General features: G+C 41.9%; 1 protein-coding gene across 1 annotated transcript; it reads left to right on the forward strand.

Annotated features, from left to right (window-relative positions):
* The first annotated feature begins 616 nt into the window (after positions 1-616).
* Positions 617-8334, forward strand: LOC110014464 (arachidonate 5-lipoxygenase-like). Its single transcript, XM_023958629.1, has 5 exons — positions 617-849; positions 2432-2630; positions 2720-2801; positions 7983-8105; positions 8187-8334. Exons 1-5 carry the CDS (start codon positions 619-621, stop codon positions 8332-8334), a joined length of 783 nt encoding a protein of 260 aa, XP_023814397.1. The 5' UTR covers positions 617-618.
* The last annotated feature ends 4211 nt before the right edge of the window (positions 8335-12545 follow it).

Below are 12545 nucleotides of genomic sequence, written 5' to 3' on the forward strand. Positions count from 1 at the left end.
CTCGCCAAATGTAGTAACTGTTTGTAAACTCACAACTCATCCAAACACACAATACACAGCTATTGCACACACAGGTTATTTGTTCTTCGCATAACTTTGTGTTCTACCTTTTTCCCCAGGACAGGACGTTTAACCACAGCTCTATAAACCATAACATGATTCGTCTATTCTCTCTTCAAGGACTGTGAGATAAACTGTGGACTGTGCAGATATGAACCTGTTGTTTCTGCACAGCTCACCACTCTGACTTCTCATTTGGACTGATGAAAGTGTTTTTGTATCAGCCCCGTGCTGAGGATCACATGTGTGTGCTTTTACTTTTTAAATGATTGCTCAGAATTGTAATCTGACCATACAGCTGGTCTAACCACAGCCTGTGATTTATAGAGCCACCTGTGCTGGTATCAACCCCTACACCACATTTCTGACCACGAGGAGTTATCACAAGGCCTTGGTTATGATCATTTGTTTCATACATGACACTTTCGTAGTTCAACAACAGAGTAGCACACTACCAACAGACACAGCAGGGCGGGATTTCTACGCATCATGGGGTCCTTATAAACCACTCAAAGGATGGAGCAAAAAGCATCTCAGTTGCTGCCTGATCCAGCTACCATGAAGGGGGCTTTGTTGACCTGGTTTTGGTGTTTTCTTAATGGCTTTCTTTCAGTCAGGATTGCTGCGCTGAGGGGAAACATGAAGGCAGAGTATCAAGTGACTGTTTACACCCAGGACATGGCCTATGCTGGCACCAAGGATGATGTGTACATCACTCTGGTGGGTAAACGGGGGAGCAGCCAACATGGGAAGCTGGGAAGAAACAAGTTTTTCTTCCATAGAGGGGATGTAAGTATTGATCATATGAGCCACACCTGCTACTGCACTGCTGCAAATAACCAATAGTGTAAAGAATGAGGCTTCTGGAAGATCCAAATAGAGAAGACAGAGGCTTGTGGGTAATTATTGCTGAACAAGTAAAACAAGACAAAGCCGTGAAAAATATGAATTAAAATGATAAAAGAAGGGACGAGAAATCTGTTGTGATCTACTGTGCTGCCAGACTTCCAGCAGCTGTTTCAATCTGGTCTCTTCTTCTTCTGCTTCGTCCCTTCAATCCCAATGGCCTGACTCTTCACTGTGCAAACAGGAGGACCTTGTACAATAACTGTGTGAACCTTTTGACAGAACTAAGTTGCAGAACCAACTTCCCAGTGCATGGACTTAGAAACTGCTGAGGGGTGTGGGGGGTGGACTGCATTGGAGAGTTCATAACCACGCTCCTCTGAGGAAGAGAAATAGTGACCTCCAGTGGAAGATCTTACATCATTTTTTAACAATAATCTATTTTATCTCAGTTTTGAACCCCAGGGTTTCTGGCTCCTGCCCTTTTTGTGACCTTAGAGAGACAGTTTTTCATGTTTTGAGTGTGAGAGGCTTTCTGGCGTCTTTTTAATTGTGATTTTTATTTTTTACCATTCATTGTTTTATTTATGTGTCAGGGTAAAAGATGCTGGAGTTGTCTTTCTTTAAACTGTTGGGTCGTTTGTCCTGTTTTGAAAAATCGTGGGTGTTTAGGAATGTTCTTTGCTATGGTGTCTGATGGTGAATTGTGTTTGGCTACTATTTTGAGTAACGGATTATTGTTCTTGCTATTTGTATTTCCCAGTTATCAACGATGTTTTAAAAAAAATCAAAACTTTTGGTTCTATGGCGCTTGGCACACAACTTTTAGGTATATGCAGTGTGGATCAAGAGTTTTATTTATACCCATTTATTTTTATTGTCATTTCATCCTCTGTTATTTTAACATATTTTTTTCTCTTTTAATCTGATCTGTTGCCACACTCTGCTCCCTCTTCATCAGCTTCATTACCCTCTCTTGTTCTGAGCTGCACATTCTCATCTGATACTTTCTGATTCTCTGCTAGTTTGTTGTAGACCAGATTATGTCATGTTGTGTTACCTTTCTGTTCCTAAATCTATTTTTCTATTTTTGGACCTTGAGTTACCTGAAGATTTACTGACTGTTCTGACCTTCTCCATATAACTCTGTTTGGATGAACCCTTTGGACTGTTGGCTGGGTTTTTCTCTCAATGCACCCAGATCAACATACTGTAGCTCTTCATCCTTAGTTCTCTGAAATACAAACCTTCCTGAATGTCTACAAATTAACTGTGTATACCACTCCTGAGTTTCTGCCTTTCTTGGGTTGTTCATCTTCAGACATTAGTGACCTGTATGCACTTATAAAATAGGCTCTGTGAGAGCTAAACATACACACACACACAAGTACAGCATGGTGATCTGAAGCATGAGTGACAATAAAATAAAATAAAAAAAGAAGTGAATCCATTGGAGATGCAGCTTCATTCAGCTGACTTCAGTTACTTGGGATGATGTTCTGAAAGCGTTTTCTCCTAAATCCAGGCGTCCACCTTCACTGTGACCTGCTCTGCAGACCTCGGAGAGCTGCTGCTGATCCATCTTGAAAAACGTGGGCTTGTAATCAAAGACAGTTGGCTCCCTGCAAAAGTGGAGGTGAGGTCTTCTAATGGAAAGCTCTACGTGTTTCCCATCTACCATTGGTTAAAAGGAAACAAGAAGCACTTCTTCAGGGAGGGGGCAGGTCTGTTCCTCTCACATGTACTTTGCTGTCCACATGCTGTCCTCCAGAATGATCTGACCTGCTTCTGGGCTTTTCTTCTCTCCTCTCAGCTGTGCTGGACTTCCAGGAGACGAACCCTCAGGTGATCAAGACGCGGAGGAATGAGCTGAAGAATCAGAAGAATCTCTACAGGTCAGAGTTCAGATCTTAAAGATGTTCTTTATGGTGATGCTCCATCATGATCTTAACTCTGACTAGTTTTTAGTTAATTTATTCATGGTGTTCTAACTCATCCGTGCTTTGAGTTGTTTCAACCATTCTAGTATTGAAATGTTTTTGATACTTTATGATAATTTTATGCTCATCACAAAAATGAAGGTCTCATTGTGCCGGTCCCAAGTCTGGATAAATACAGAGGGTTGTTTTAGAAAAGGCATCCAACATGGAGTCTTTGTTTAGCTATAAAGGCAAATGAGACCAAACATATCCATACCGGACCAGTCGAGGCCTGGGTAAACAATGATCGCCATCAGTGCTGTTCACCGATAAGGTGCCGTTGGAAATTGGACTACAGTTGGTTGAAAAAAGAGAAGAGGAAGGTACATTCATAGGAAAAGACCAGGTAGAAATGTAGCAAAGCCAGAAGTTTATGAGCAGGGTTTAAATTGTTCTATCATGGTGGAGATGAGAAGAGAAATGGAATAGGAGTTATCTTAAAGGAGTTTGTTAGGAATATTGTGGAGGTAAAAAGAGAGTCAGATGGAGTGATGAGTCTGAAGATAGAAATCGAAGGTGTGATGTTTGTTGTTAGTGGGTATGCCTTACTGGTGAGATGTGACATGGAGGAGAAGGAAAAATTCTGGTTGGACTTTATTGATGATGAGCATCCCTAGAAGTGATTTTAATGGACCTGTTGGTGCAGGAAACAGAGGTGATGGGCAGGTTTTGTATCCAGGGAAGAAACATAGAAGATGGTGGTTGATTTGCAAAAAAATAGATATGACTGTAGTGAACACATTCTTTGAGAAGAGGCAGGAACATAGGGTGACCTATAAGAGTGGAGGTAGAAGCACACAGATAGATTACATCATGTGTAGAGGGTGTAATGTGAAGGAGATCAGTGACGGCAAAGTAGAGGAACATGAGAGTGTTTCCAGACAGTAGAGGATGGTGGTGTGTAGGAGGACTCTGGTAATGAAGAATATGGAGAAAGAAAAGTGAAAAGGAAGAGAAGAGGACAAACTGGTGGAAGCTGAAAAAGAAAGACAGTTGCATGACTTTTAAGAAGCAGTTGAAACAGGCTCTGGGTGGTCAGGAGATACTTCCAGATGACTGGATAACTGCAGCTAATTTGATCAGGGAGGCAAGTGGGAGTGTACTTGGTGTGTCATCAGGGAAGAAAGTTGATATGGAGACTTGAAGGTAGAATGAGGAGGTGCAGGAGCGTATACTAACTAAGAAAAAATGGGGCACTGAAAGGACTGAGGAGAGTAGACAGCAGCGTAAGGTGAAAGTGGAGGTATCAAAGGCTACACAAAGGGCTTATGATGACTTGTATGCTAGGTTGGGTAGTAAAGAGGCAGAGTGTGCCCGATACAGATTAGAGAGACCGACATGGGAAAGACATGAAGGAGGTTAGGGGGATTAAGGATAGGGATGATAATGTATTGACACATATTATTAGTGTAAAGATGGAAAGAATACTTTGAAGAGTTAAGGAATTAAGAAAATCAGAAAGAACAAAGAATAGAAGATGCAACTGTTGTGGAGCAGGAAGTAACAAAAATTATTAAGGATGGAGTGAGGGTTCATTGGAGAGGATGATGAGTGGAAAGACACTTGGTCCTGATGAGATACCTGTGGAAGGATGTAAGTGTCTAGGAGAGATGGCTGTGGAGTTTTTGACTGGGTTGTTCAACAGGATGTTAGGTGGTGAGAATATGCTTGAGGAATGGAAGAGAAACGTGATGGTGTCCATTTTTAAGAACATGGGAGAGTTGTGGAAACAACAGAGGGCTAAAGCTGATGACCCATCCAATGAAGTTATGGAAAGTTGAAGCTAGAATAAGAGCAGAAGTGAACATTTGTGAGCAGCAGTATGGTTTCATGCCAAGAAAGAGCACTATAGATGCAATATTTTTTTTAAGGATGTTGATAAAGAAGGTCAGAGAAAGCTGTACTGTGGTAATGTATGAAAAAGTCTGGAGTGACAGAAAAGTATGTTAGAGTAGTGCAGGATATTTACGAGGGCTACAGGACAGGGGTATGGAGTGCTGTAGGGGTGACAGAGGAGTTAAAGGTAGAGGTGGGATTACATCATGGATCATCTCTGAGCCCCTTCCTGTTTGCAATGGTGATAGACAGGCTGACAGAGGAGGTTAGACAGGAATCACTGTGATGTTTTGATGTTTACAGACGATGTTGTGATTTGCAACAAGAGCTGGAAACAGGTGGAGGAAAAGCTAGAGAAAGGAGAGGAATGAAGGATAGTTGCAGCAAGATGGGGTCCCATTATCTGTCACACACCTATGTGTGCGAAATTTGTTCTCCGCATTTCACCCATCTCCTGGCGGAGCAGTGAGCTGCAGACACAGCCGTGCTCGGGAACCATTTGGTGGCTTAACCACCCAATCCAACCCCTTAATACTGAGTGTCAAGCAGGGATGACTCTGTCTGGATTTGAACTCACGACCTTCCAGTCACAGGGCGGACACTCTTTCACAAGCCCACTGCGCTGGTTCAAGTATATGTGTGTGAATGAGAGGGACACAAGTGGAAAAGATAAAGAAGGTGGAGACTGTGAATGTGGGCAGGCATCCTCAACATTAGTCCTGGTAAAACACAGTCTCAGTCCTGTGATGAGATTGATGCCTAGCAAGGTGGTACCAGAGCCCACAGTGAAAAGTAACATCATAATCATGTGCCACTGTGACAGGAAGATATGCTAGAGTTATAGGAGAGCGAGAGTATGTAACATCTGGAGACTGCATAGCATCACTTAGAAAAATTTCTTTCATACCCAAATCTGGATATATAATAAAAATAGATAAACCAGAGTCCACAGTAAACTGGATGGGTGCTGAGATAGAAGCAGTTGTAATGGTAACTGTGAGATGTCTGTCAGATGAGTCAGAATTACTTTAAAACAGGATTTGGACCTTCACTATTTGCACAGCATTAACAGAGCGAGTCTGTGTTAAGCAGCATACACAGGCAACATAACCCGCCTTCTGACAGCTCTGTCTGACAGCTAGCCGCAGCACTCAGGCATTTCAGGCTGTTTGTAAGATGTTTATCATAAGTTGAAGCAGAAGTAGAATTGCAGACAGCAGGGGCAGGTGTTGTCTTTTGGGGTACCTTTTGAAACTGTCTCCAGTCAACTGTTGGTCTCTTCTGAACAGCCACAACAGGAACCATCAGGGTGAAAGTTGAAAATGACCTGGCTTGCTCCGTAGCTGCTTCTTCTTGAGTCGCCATAGTAACGGCTTTGTGCAGCGTCAGATACATGTTCAAGTAGTTGGTTCCCAATCATTTCATCCTGCTTATCATCAAAGCCACATGTTGCAGCTCAATCTCTTAAAGTGACTACATACTGCAAGTTGGATTCAGTCGGAGCTTGGGCACATTTTCTGAAAACGGTGCTCGGCAAAGTCATTCCGCCTACGTTTGAAGTGAGCTTTCAAAGCCTTCATGCCATCTTTCATAGTAGTACCTTGATCTGGAAGTGTGTAAAACAGCCACTGACCTTGTGTCTTTGGAAAATATAGAAGAAGAGTTTTTTTCCTCTCCTGCAGTCGTTTGTCAGCTGACTAAGTAAGTGATTTAGGAACATTCTCTTCCAAGTATCCAGCGGTATGCTTGGAGGTGTTAAGAATAAGACGGTGTATTTGATTTGATTTGATTTGAAATGGTTTATTTCAAGCAATTAAGTAGAAATAATACACAACGGCAATATAAACATCAGTTATACATTCAAACAGTAACTAATCAAACTTAGGATAATTAGACATATTAATAAATATTGCTTGAAAGGGAGTGGGAGGAAGCGAACTTATATAATCCCACCCCGATTATACTGTAACCATTTTATTACATGATTTATCAATATCCGGTTCCCAGTTTTTATCAGACAGAATTAAAAATCATAAGATATCGATAAAGCACATGACAAAGATGAATTACTTGTCTTCGTATTCCTGGGGTTTTTTCGGGGGCATGGTCAGCTCTCTTTTTTGAAAATCAACCTTTTAAGTAATTTGAAGATAGTTGTATTGAGAGGCACGCCACGCGTCCTGCCGTGTAACCCGGAACCGGATCGTATCTTTACACATAAAACTTAAGTCTTTACAAACACAGTCACATGTAGACAGGACAGGTGATACTTATTTTCCTCTTCTCTTGCACTCAGTCTTATCTGGACACCTTCTGGTTACATCAGAACACAACGGAATAATGTGGCCTGAAGCCGGGGCATAGAGACAACACTGATTTGATTGTTGCCATCTTCCAAATAAAAGCTTTTTCAACATGTACTACTGAGTGGTTGTTGGTGACCATCCTCCTTGTGTTTTTGTATGAGTTTGTGTGTGTATGTTGTGTAATGGAATTTAGTGTGCAGATACTGAAAAATACACTCAGAAGCAATTATAACTTGGTGAGCGGCAGTTTGGATGGACTACTATGTGTAGAAAGTGGTGTCGAGATGGAGTGTAGACATGTACCACAACCCTTGCAGTAGCTTCCATTGCCCAGTAGTCCAATTCCAAGGTGTCCCCTAGGCTGACTCTCTCCCAATACACCCTGAGGAAATGTCTTGCAGGAAAGTAGGGCAGTTTGGAACAAACTTCCAGACTTTTCCTAAAGCTTAAAGCACCAGGCTCCTCACCTAGGTGAATTTAGCAGAGGTGTTGCAGGGTACAGATCCCACAGGCCCAGTCACCCCACTATGTTAATATTATGTCCCAGAAACAGACCAGAGCCCCCTCCTCTAAGCCTCCAGTAAGAGATTGGGTGGCATTAACAAATCCGAAAGACCAGAGTTGTCTGTGTGGATCTTCTTGAGAGATCCAGTCAACTCCAGTCAGTCAAACACCTCAGATCTCCTTTACATCGCATCACCATACAACATCTAACCCAGGAATAAACCGGTGGCCCAAAACTGGCACAACAAAACTCCACAAGAACAACACGTGCATCCATAGCTCTCATGGGCACACAAAAGCCCAATATTGTCTATCAAAATTGCCGTCAAATGTAACCTTTAAAACTGAAGAGATCACACTGAAGCAGTCTGTTGGACGTGTCCAGGTCCCACTGGGATCAGAACTGCTCACAGTTGGCTCCCTCTGCTCTCTACTGTTCTGTTCTGCTCAGGTGGGCCGTTTACAAAGAGGGAACTCCCCTCTGCATGAAGGCAAATACCCTGATGTCTCTGCCCCTGGATGACCGCTACCCCTTCACAAGGGACCTGGAGTTCAGCTTCACAGCAGTGGCAGCGTAGGTGTCTGTTTCCTGATGGTTGGACATGTCAGAGTGACTTTGAGCTCAGGAAATGACTGTGCTGTTCTTGCTCTGCAGGCTGGCAAAGCTGGGTTTGAAGGCGTTGTCTCGTTGTATAGACAAGTGGAACAGCATGAGCGACATCGAAAAGCTGTACAAAAGTCACGTGACCTCTACATCTGGTACTGTCATTCATTCAAAAACAAAAGAAAAAAAGAAGAAATGAACGATCCATGTTTTCCAAAGGTTTCGTTGTGTGCACAATACCTTCCCTTCAGCATGTGGCAAGAACATCTTTGAATGTCCCAGTGTAAAATAAACCTTTTTTTACTCCAACAAAACAACATATTTATAGGAAAAAATGTTTAATTTTCCAGGAAACATATTTTATTCAAGAAAAAGTTACAGCAACAAAATAATCCCAGTTAAAGAAAATTTTACCAAGACTTGAACGAGATCATTTTTTCATCATTATTGCTATTTTGTTGTTATTACTACTGAGTAAAACACATATTGAAAGAGTGAAACACAACTGCAAACTTTTTTATCCAAAAGAATTTTCTTTGTTATACAAAGAAAGAGCTTTTCTGCTGAGACAGCTGTGTGAAACAGATTTGTTTTGTCAGATTACGTCATGAAGCACTGGAGGGAGGACGCCTTCTTTGGCTACCAGTTTCTAAATGGAGTGAACCCGATGATGATCCGACGCTGCAAAACTCTCCCATCAAAGTTTCCTGTCCCCTCGAACATGATCTTTGGCAAGTCTTGGCTTACTCTGAGGACTGAAATGAAGGTAACAAGCTCCTGACACGCAGCAGACAGATTCTTCTCTGGTTTCTACATGAACGTAGTGCTAAAATCAACCTCCTCTTCCCATTCACGACAGAAAGGAAACATCTATCTGTCCGACTACAACATTCTGGATGGGGTGGAAACAAACACCATAAATGGGAGGAAGCAGTTTCTAGCTGCTCCGTTGGTTTTGTTCCACAAGAACAAGTACAATGAGATGATGCCAATTGCCATTCAGGTGAGTAGAAGCTTCAGGAAGTATTTCCTCACAAAGAGTCAAGAACACACCAGCAGGCAAAGTTCTAGTCATCCTTATTACTGGTTCCTTATTTTAAGCCTAAAGCCTAAAAAACCTTGAGAAGTTTGTCAGAATCCAATTCACCTCGTTTCTATTCATTTGATTCAAATGTCACCAGTAAGTCTCAACGTACTACACAAAACTAAAGACATTTTTAAAATAAATAAGTTTCAAACATTTCACCTTACATCTATCTAATTTAGTCTAGATCATTCCAATTAGGCCATATTTTCAGAACTGTGTTAAAATAAGGGCCTGTAATAATGTCTAACAGAAAACACTGAGTTTGGGGTGCATTTTACACTCATAACACTGTTTAAAAGGACAGATAAAAACCTACAGAAGAACCAGATTCAGTAAGCTGACCTTCTAACCACCTGAGGTCAGACAGGACAAGGAATGCATAAAAGCATGGACATCTTCTGTGAGACAAACAAATAAGTTAGTAGCTACAGCACTAAGAGGACAAGAAAAAGAAAACACCCCATACAAAGGTAAAAATGACCAGTTTTTTCCAAAGACAACCCCTATCACTACAAGCATCATGAAGGAATGAATGACCACTCATGGAGAAAGAGAGTGATAACAAAAGAAAAAACAAGTCATTGGAAATAATACAATAGGATTTTCTGGATTCCTTTTTTTTACAGTCTGGCTCTTTCAATTTGTGGCGCTATCTGCAGCGGCCTTAGCATTTGCCTATATTGTGTAATAGTCCACTGAACACATTGGCTAAAGTCTCCTTTATTTCCTAAGTAGATTGATGTATTTTGGAGTACAGGATTTTGTACAAGGGTTATCCTGCTGAGCTTTACCTTTTCACTATGCTGTCATCTGTTGGGTCAAGGCAGCAAAAACCAGGACAGAAAAATACCAAACAAACTGGTCAAATGAGACAGGTCTGTCCTGTGTTTTTCATAGAGTCTGTGGACTCTGCGTTTAGTCAACAAAAAGTTCCAAAAATAAATGGATGAGAATGAAACCAGACTGATGTCCGACATCTTTGTTGTGAAGATAACCTGAGACTTCTCTGACAGGACCAGGAGTCAGATCCTCCATGGATTTAATCATCACATGACACTTGTTGATTTCTCTGCAGCTAAAACAGAAACCAGGAAAGGACAACCCCATCTTCTTCCCCACGGATTCAGAGTATGACTGGCTGTTGGCAAAGACGTATGTGAAGAGCGCAGACTTCAACCTGCATGAGCTCAACTTTCACCTGCTGCGCACTCACCTGCTGGCTGAGGTGTTTGCGGTTTCTCTGCAGCGCAACCTTCCCAGAGTTCACCCTGTCTTCAAGGTACCTGAAGCTGATCCGTCACAATGTTGATGTACTCTTTCTGGGTCTTCACCACTCTGTCTCCCTTTCAGCTCCTTATCCGTCACACACGCTACACCTTGCAGATCAATTTCTTGGCTCGAAACTTGCTCATCTCAAAGATTGGAACTGTTACCCTGGTGAGGGAACTTCAGAAGATTTCTTCAGTATTTGTGGATCATCTGAAGTCTCTAAATTTGCTTTAATTGCCTGTTTAGTACACAGCATCTGGTGGAAAAGGCATACTGACCCTCTTGGACAGGAGTGTCTCCTCCATGACCTACAGATCCCTCTGCATACCTGATGACATCGCTGATCGCGGCCTGGAAGATGTGCCCAACTTCTACTACAGGGACGATGGGCTGAAGCTGTGGAACATCATGCACAGGTTGGTAGTTTCTATGCTTTAATTTTTACTTTAGCTATAGTCATATGTACCACCACTGACCCGTACGTGTCTCCCGGGTTTTTGGGTTGTCCAGACCCAAAGAAGTTTGTAGCGAGGAATGGCAGCCTCTTAAAAGGAGCACAGATTCCCTTATACCCGTACGGGCATCTCAAGAGAAGTCATAAAAATGTAATGTACGATTGTCATGCGTCTGGTAAATGTATTTTGTATATTTGTGAGGCTTTTGGAAGATGGACACACTCATGTTGAATGAGTGATGCTACCATACAGTATTCCTACACCACACGCATCAGGCGGGTTCTTGAATGTTCACTCAAACTCCTTTCTGTCTCATTTCTATTTGTCTGGCTGGCTGCATGCAAGGAGCCTATAAGGATTATGCATTTGTCACGTAAACACAACTCATGAGATGGCTATTCATGTAGATGTGACTTCCCTTTAGTTTTACTCCATGCTTCAATAAAACTAGTTTGTGTTATTGTGTTGTGGATTTATTCCACTCCCTTCTTCTGGGAGAATCCTGAGAAATGCCTTTACGCTTGAGAAAAGCCTTCACCTACTGGTCAGCAGAGCTCCTCTCCTCTTCATCATTGTTGGCATTAGTTGCATGCACATTTGGTTACCAAGCAATTGATTTTGGAGTGTTGATCCAAGTTGTCCACTCATTCATTCATTCATTAATGCAGTCATTTCTCTTCTTCCGTTGTGACCATTTTGGAGTCATGGGGCTGCTGGAGCCTATCCTGGCCACTTGTAGGTGGAGACAGGGGACATCCTGGACAGGTCGCCAGCCTGTCGAAGTTGTCCACTAATTTCTCAAGTATATCAATCTTGTGTCTACTTGATCATTCAGGACTCAAAGTTTCTTTATTTCTTCCCTCCATCAGTTGTTTCTGTTGGATCTTAATGACTGTCCTCAGCCAAGAAATTGTGATTTTGTTCTGCCTTTGCATTCATTAATCACTTAGCTTTTCTTCTGGGCCTTGGTCAAATCGCTTTTTTCAATACATTTGCTATAAATTATGTTTTAAGACACTGCTAAGTCTTAAAGTCTCGCCACTGTTGCATTGACCTGACACTGGACATAACTGAAATACAACTTAAATAACTCAACACAAAATTTAAGTAAAGGTGTTTGGTTTGGTTTGTGTTCTTCTCCAAGGTTTGTTCACGACATCCTCAGCTTCTACTACAAGAACGATGGCATGGTCCAGAATGATGCTGAGCTGCAGAACTGGATTCAGGAGATCTTTGAAAATGGCTTTCTGAGACGCAGTGAGACCGGTGGGTGAATTTTATAAAGTTGGAGATAAATACATTCCAGGAACATCAGATAATGGTTGATCTCATCTTAACCGCTGTAAGTGAAAATGTTTCCCTCCTAATCCTCAGGAATCCCACAGAAGTTTACCACTGTGGCTGAGCTGGTCAAGTTTGTTACCATGGTGATGTTCACCTGCTCTGCACAGCATGCTGCTGTGAACACTGGACAGGTGAGTCTGTTTGTTTAACTTAAATATTTAATAGAATAATGGAGAAGTCTTTTCTTTACCCATTAAAATGTCCTATTTCTTGCAATAAATCATTGTCACTACTGATTCAAACATTTCTTCCCTG

The sequence above is a fragment of the Oryzias latipes genome, chromosome 9 (genome assembly GCF_002234675.1).
Source record: "Oryzias latipes chromosome 9, ASM223467v1".
NCBI classification, from domain to species: Eukaryota; Metazoa; Chordata; class Actinopteri; order Beloniformes; family Adrianichthyidae; genus Oryzias; species Oryzias latipes.

Bases quoted from the DNA above. Each gene is read 5' to 3' on its own strand.
- LOC110014464 (XM_023958629.1), top strand. From the start codon at position 619: ATGAAGGGGGCTTTGTTGACCTGGTTTTGGTGTTTTCTTAATGGCTTT. The intron at 2,802-7,982 runs GTCAGAGTTCAG...TGTTCTGCTCAG, and splicing joins AATCAGAAGAATCTCTACAG to GTGGGCCGTTTACAAAGAGG. The intron at 8,106-8,186 runs GTAGGTGTCTGT...CTTGCTCTGCAG, and splicing joins AGCTTCACAGCAGTGGCAGC to GCTGGCAAAGCTGGGTTTGA.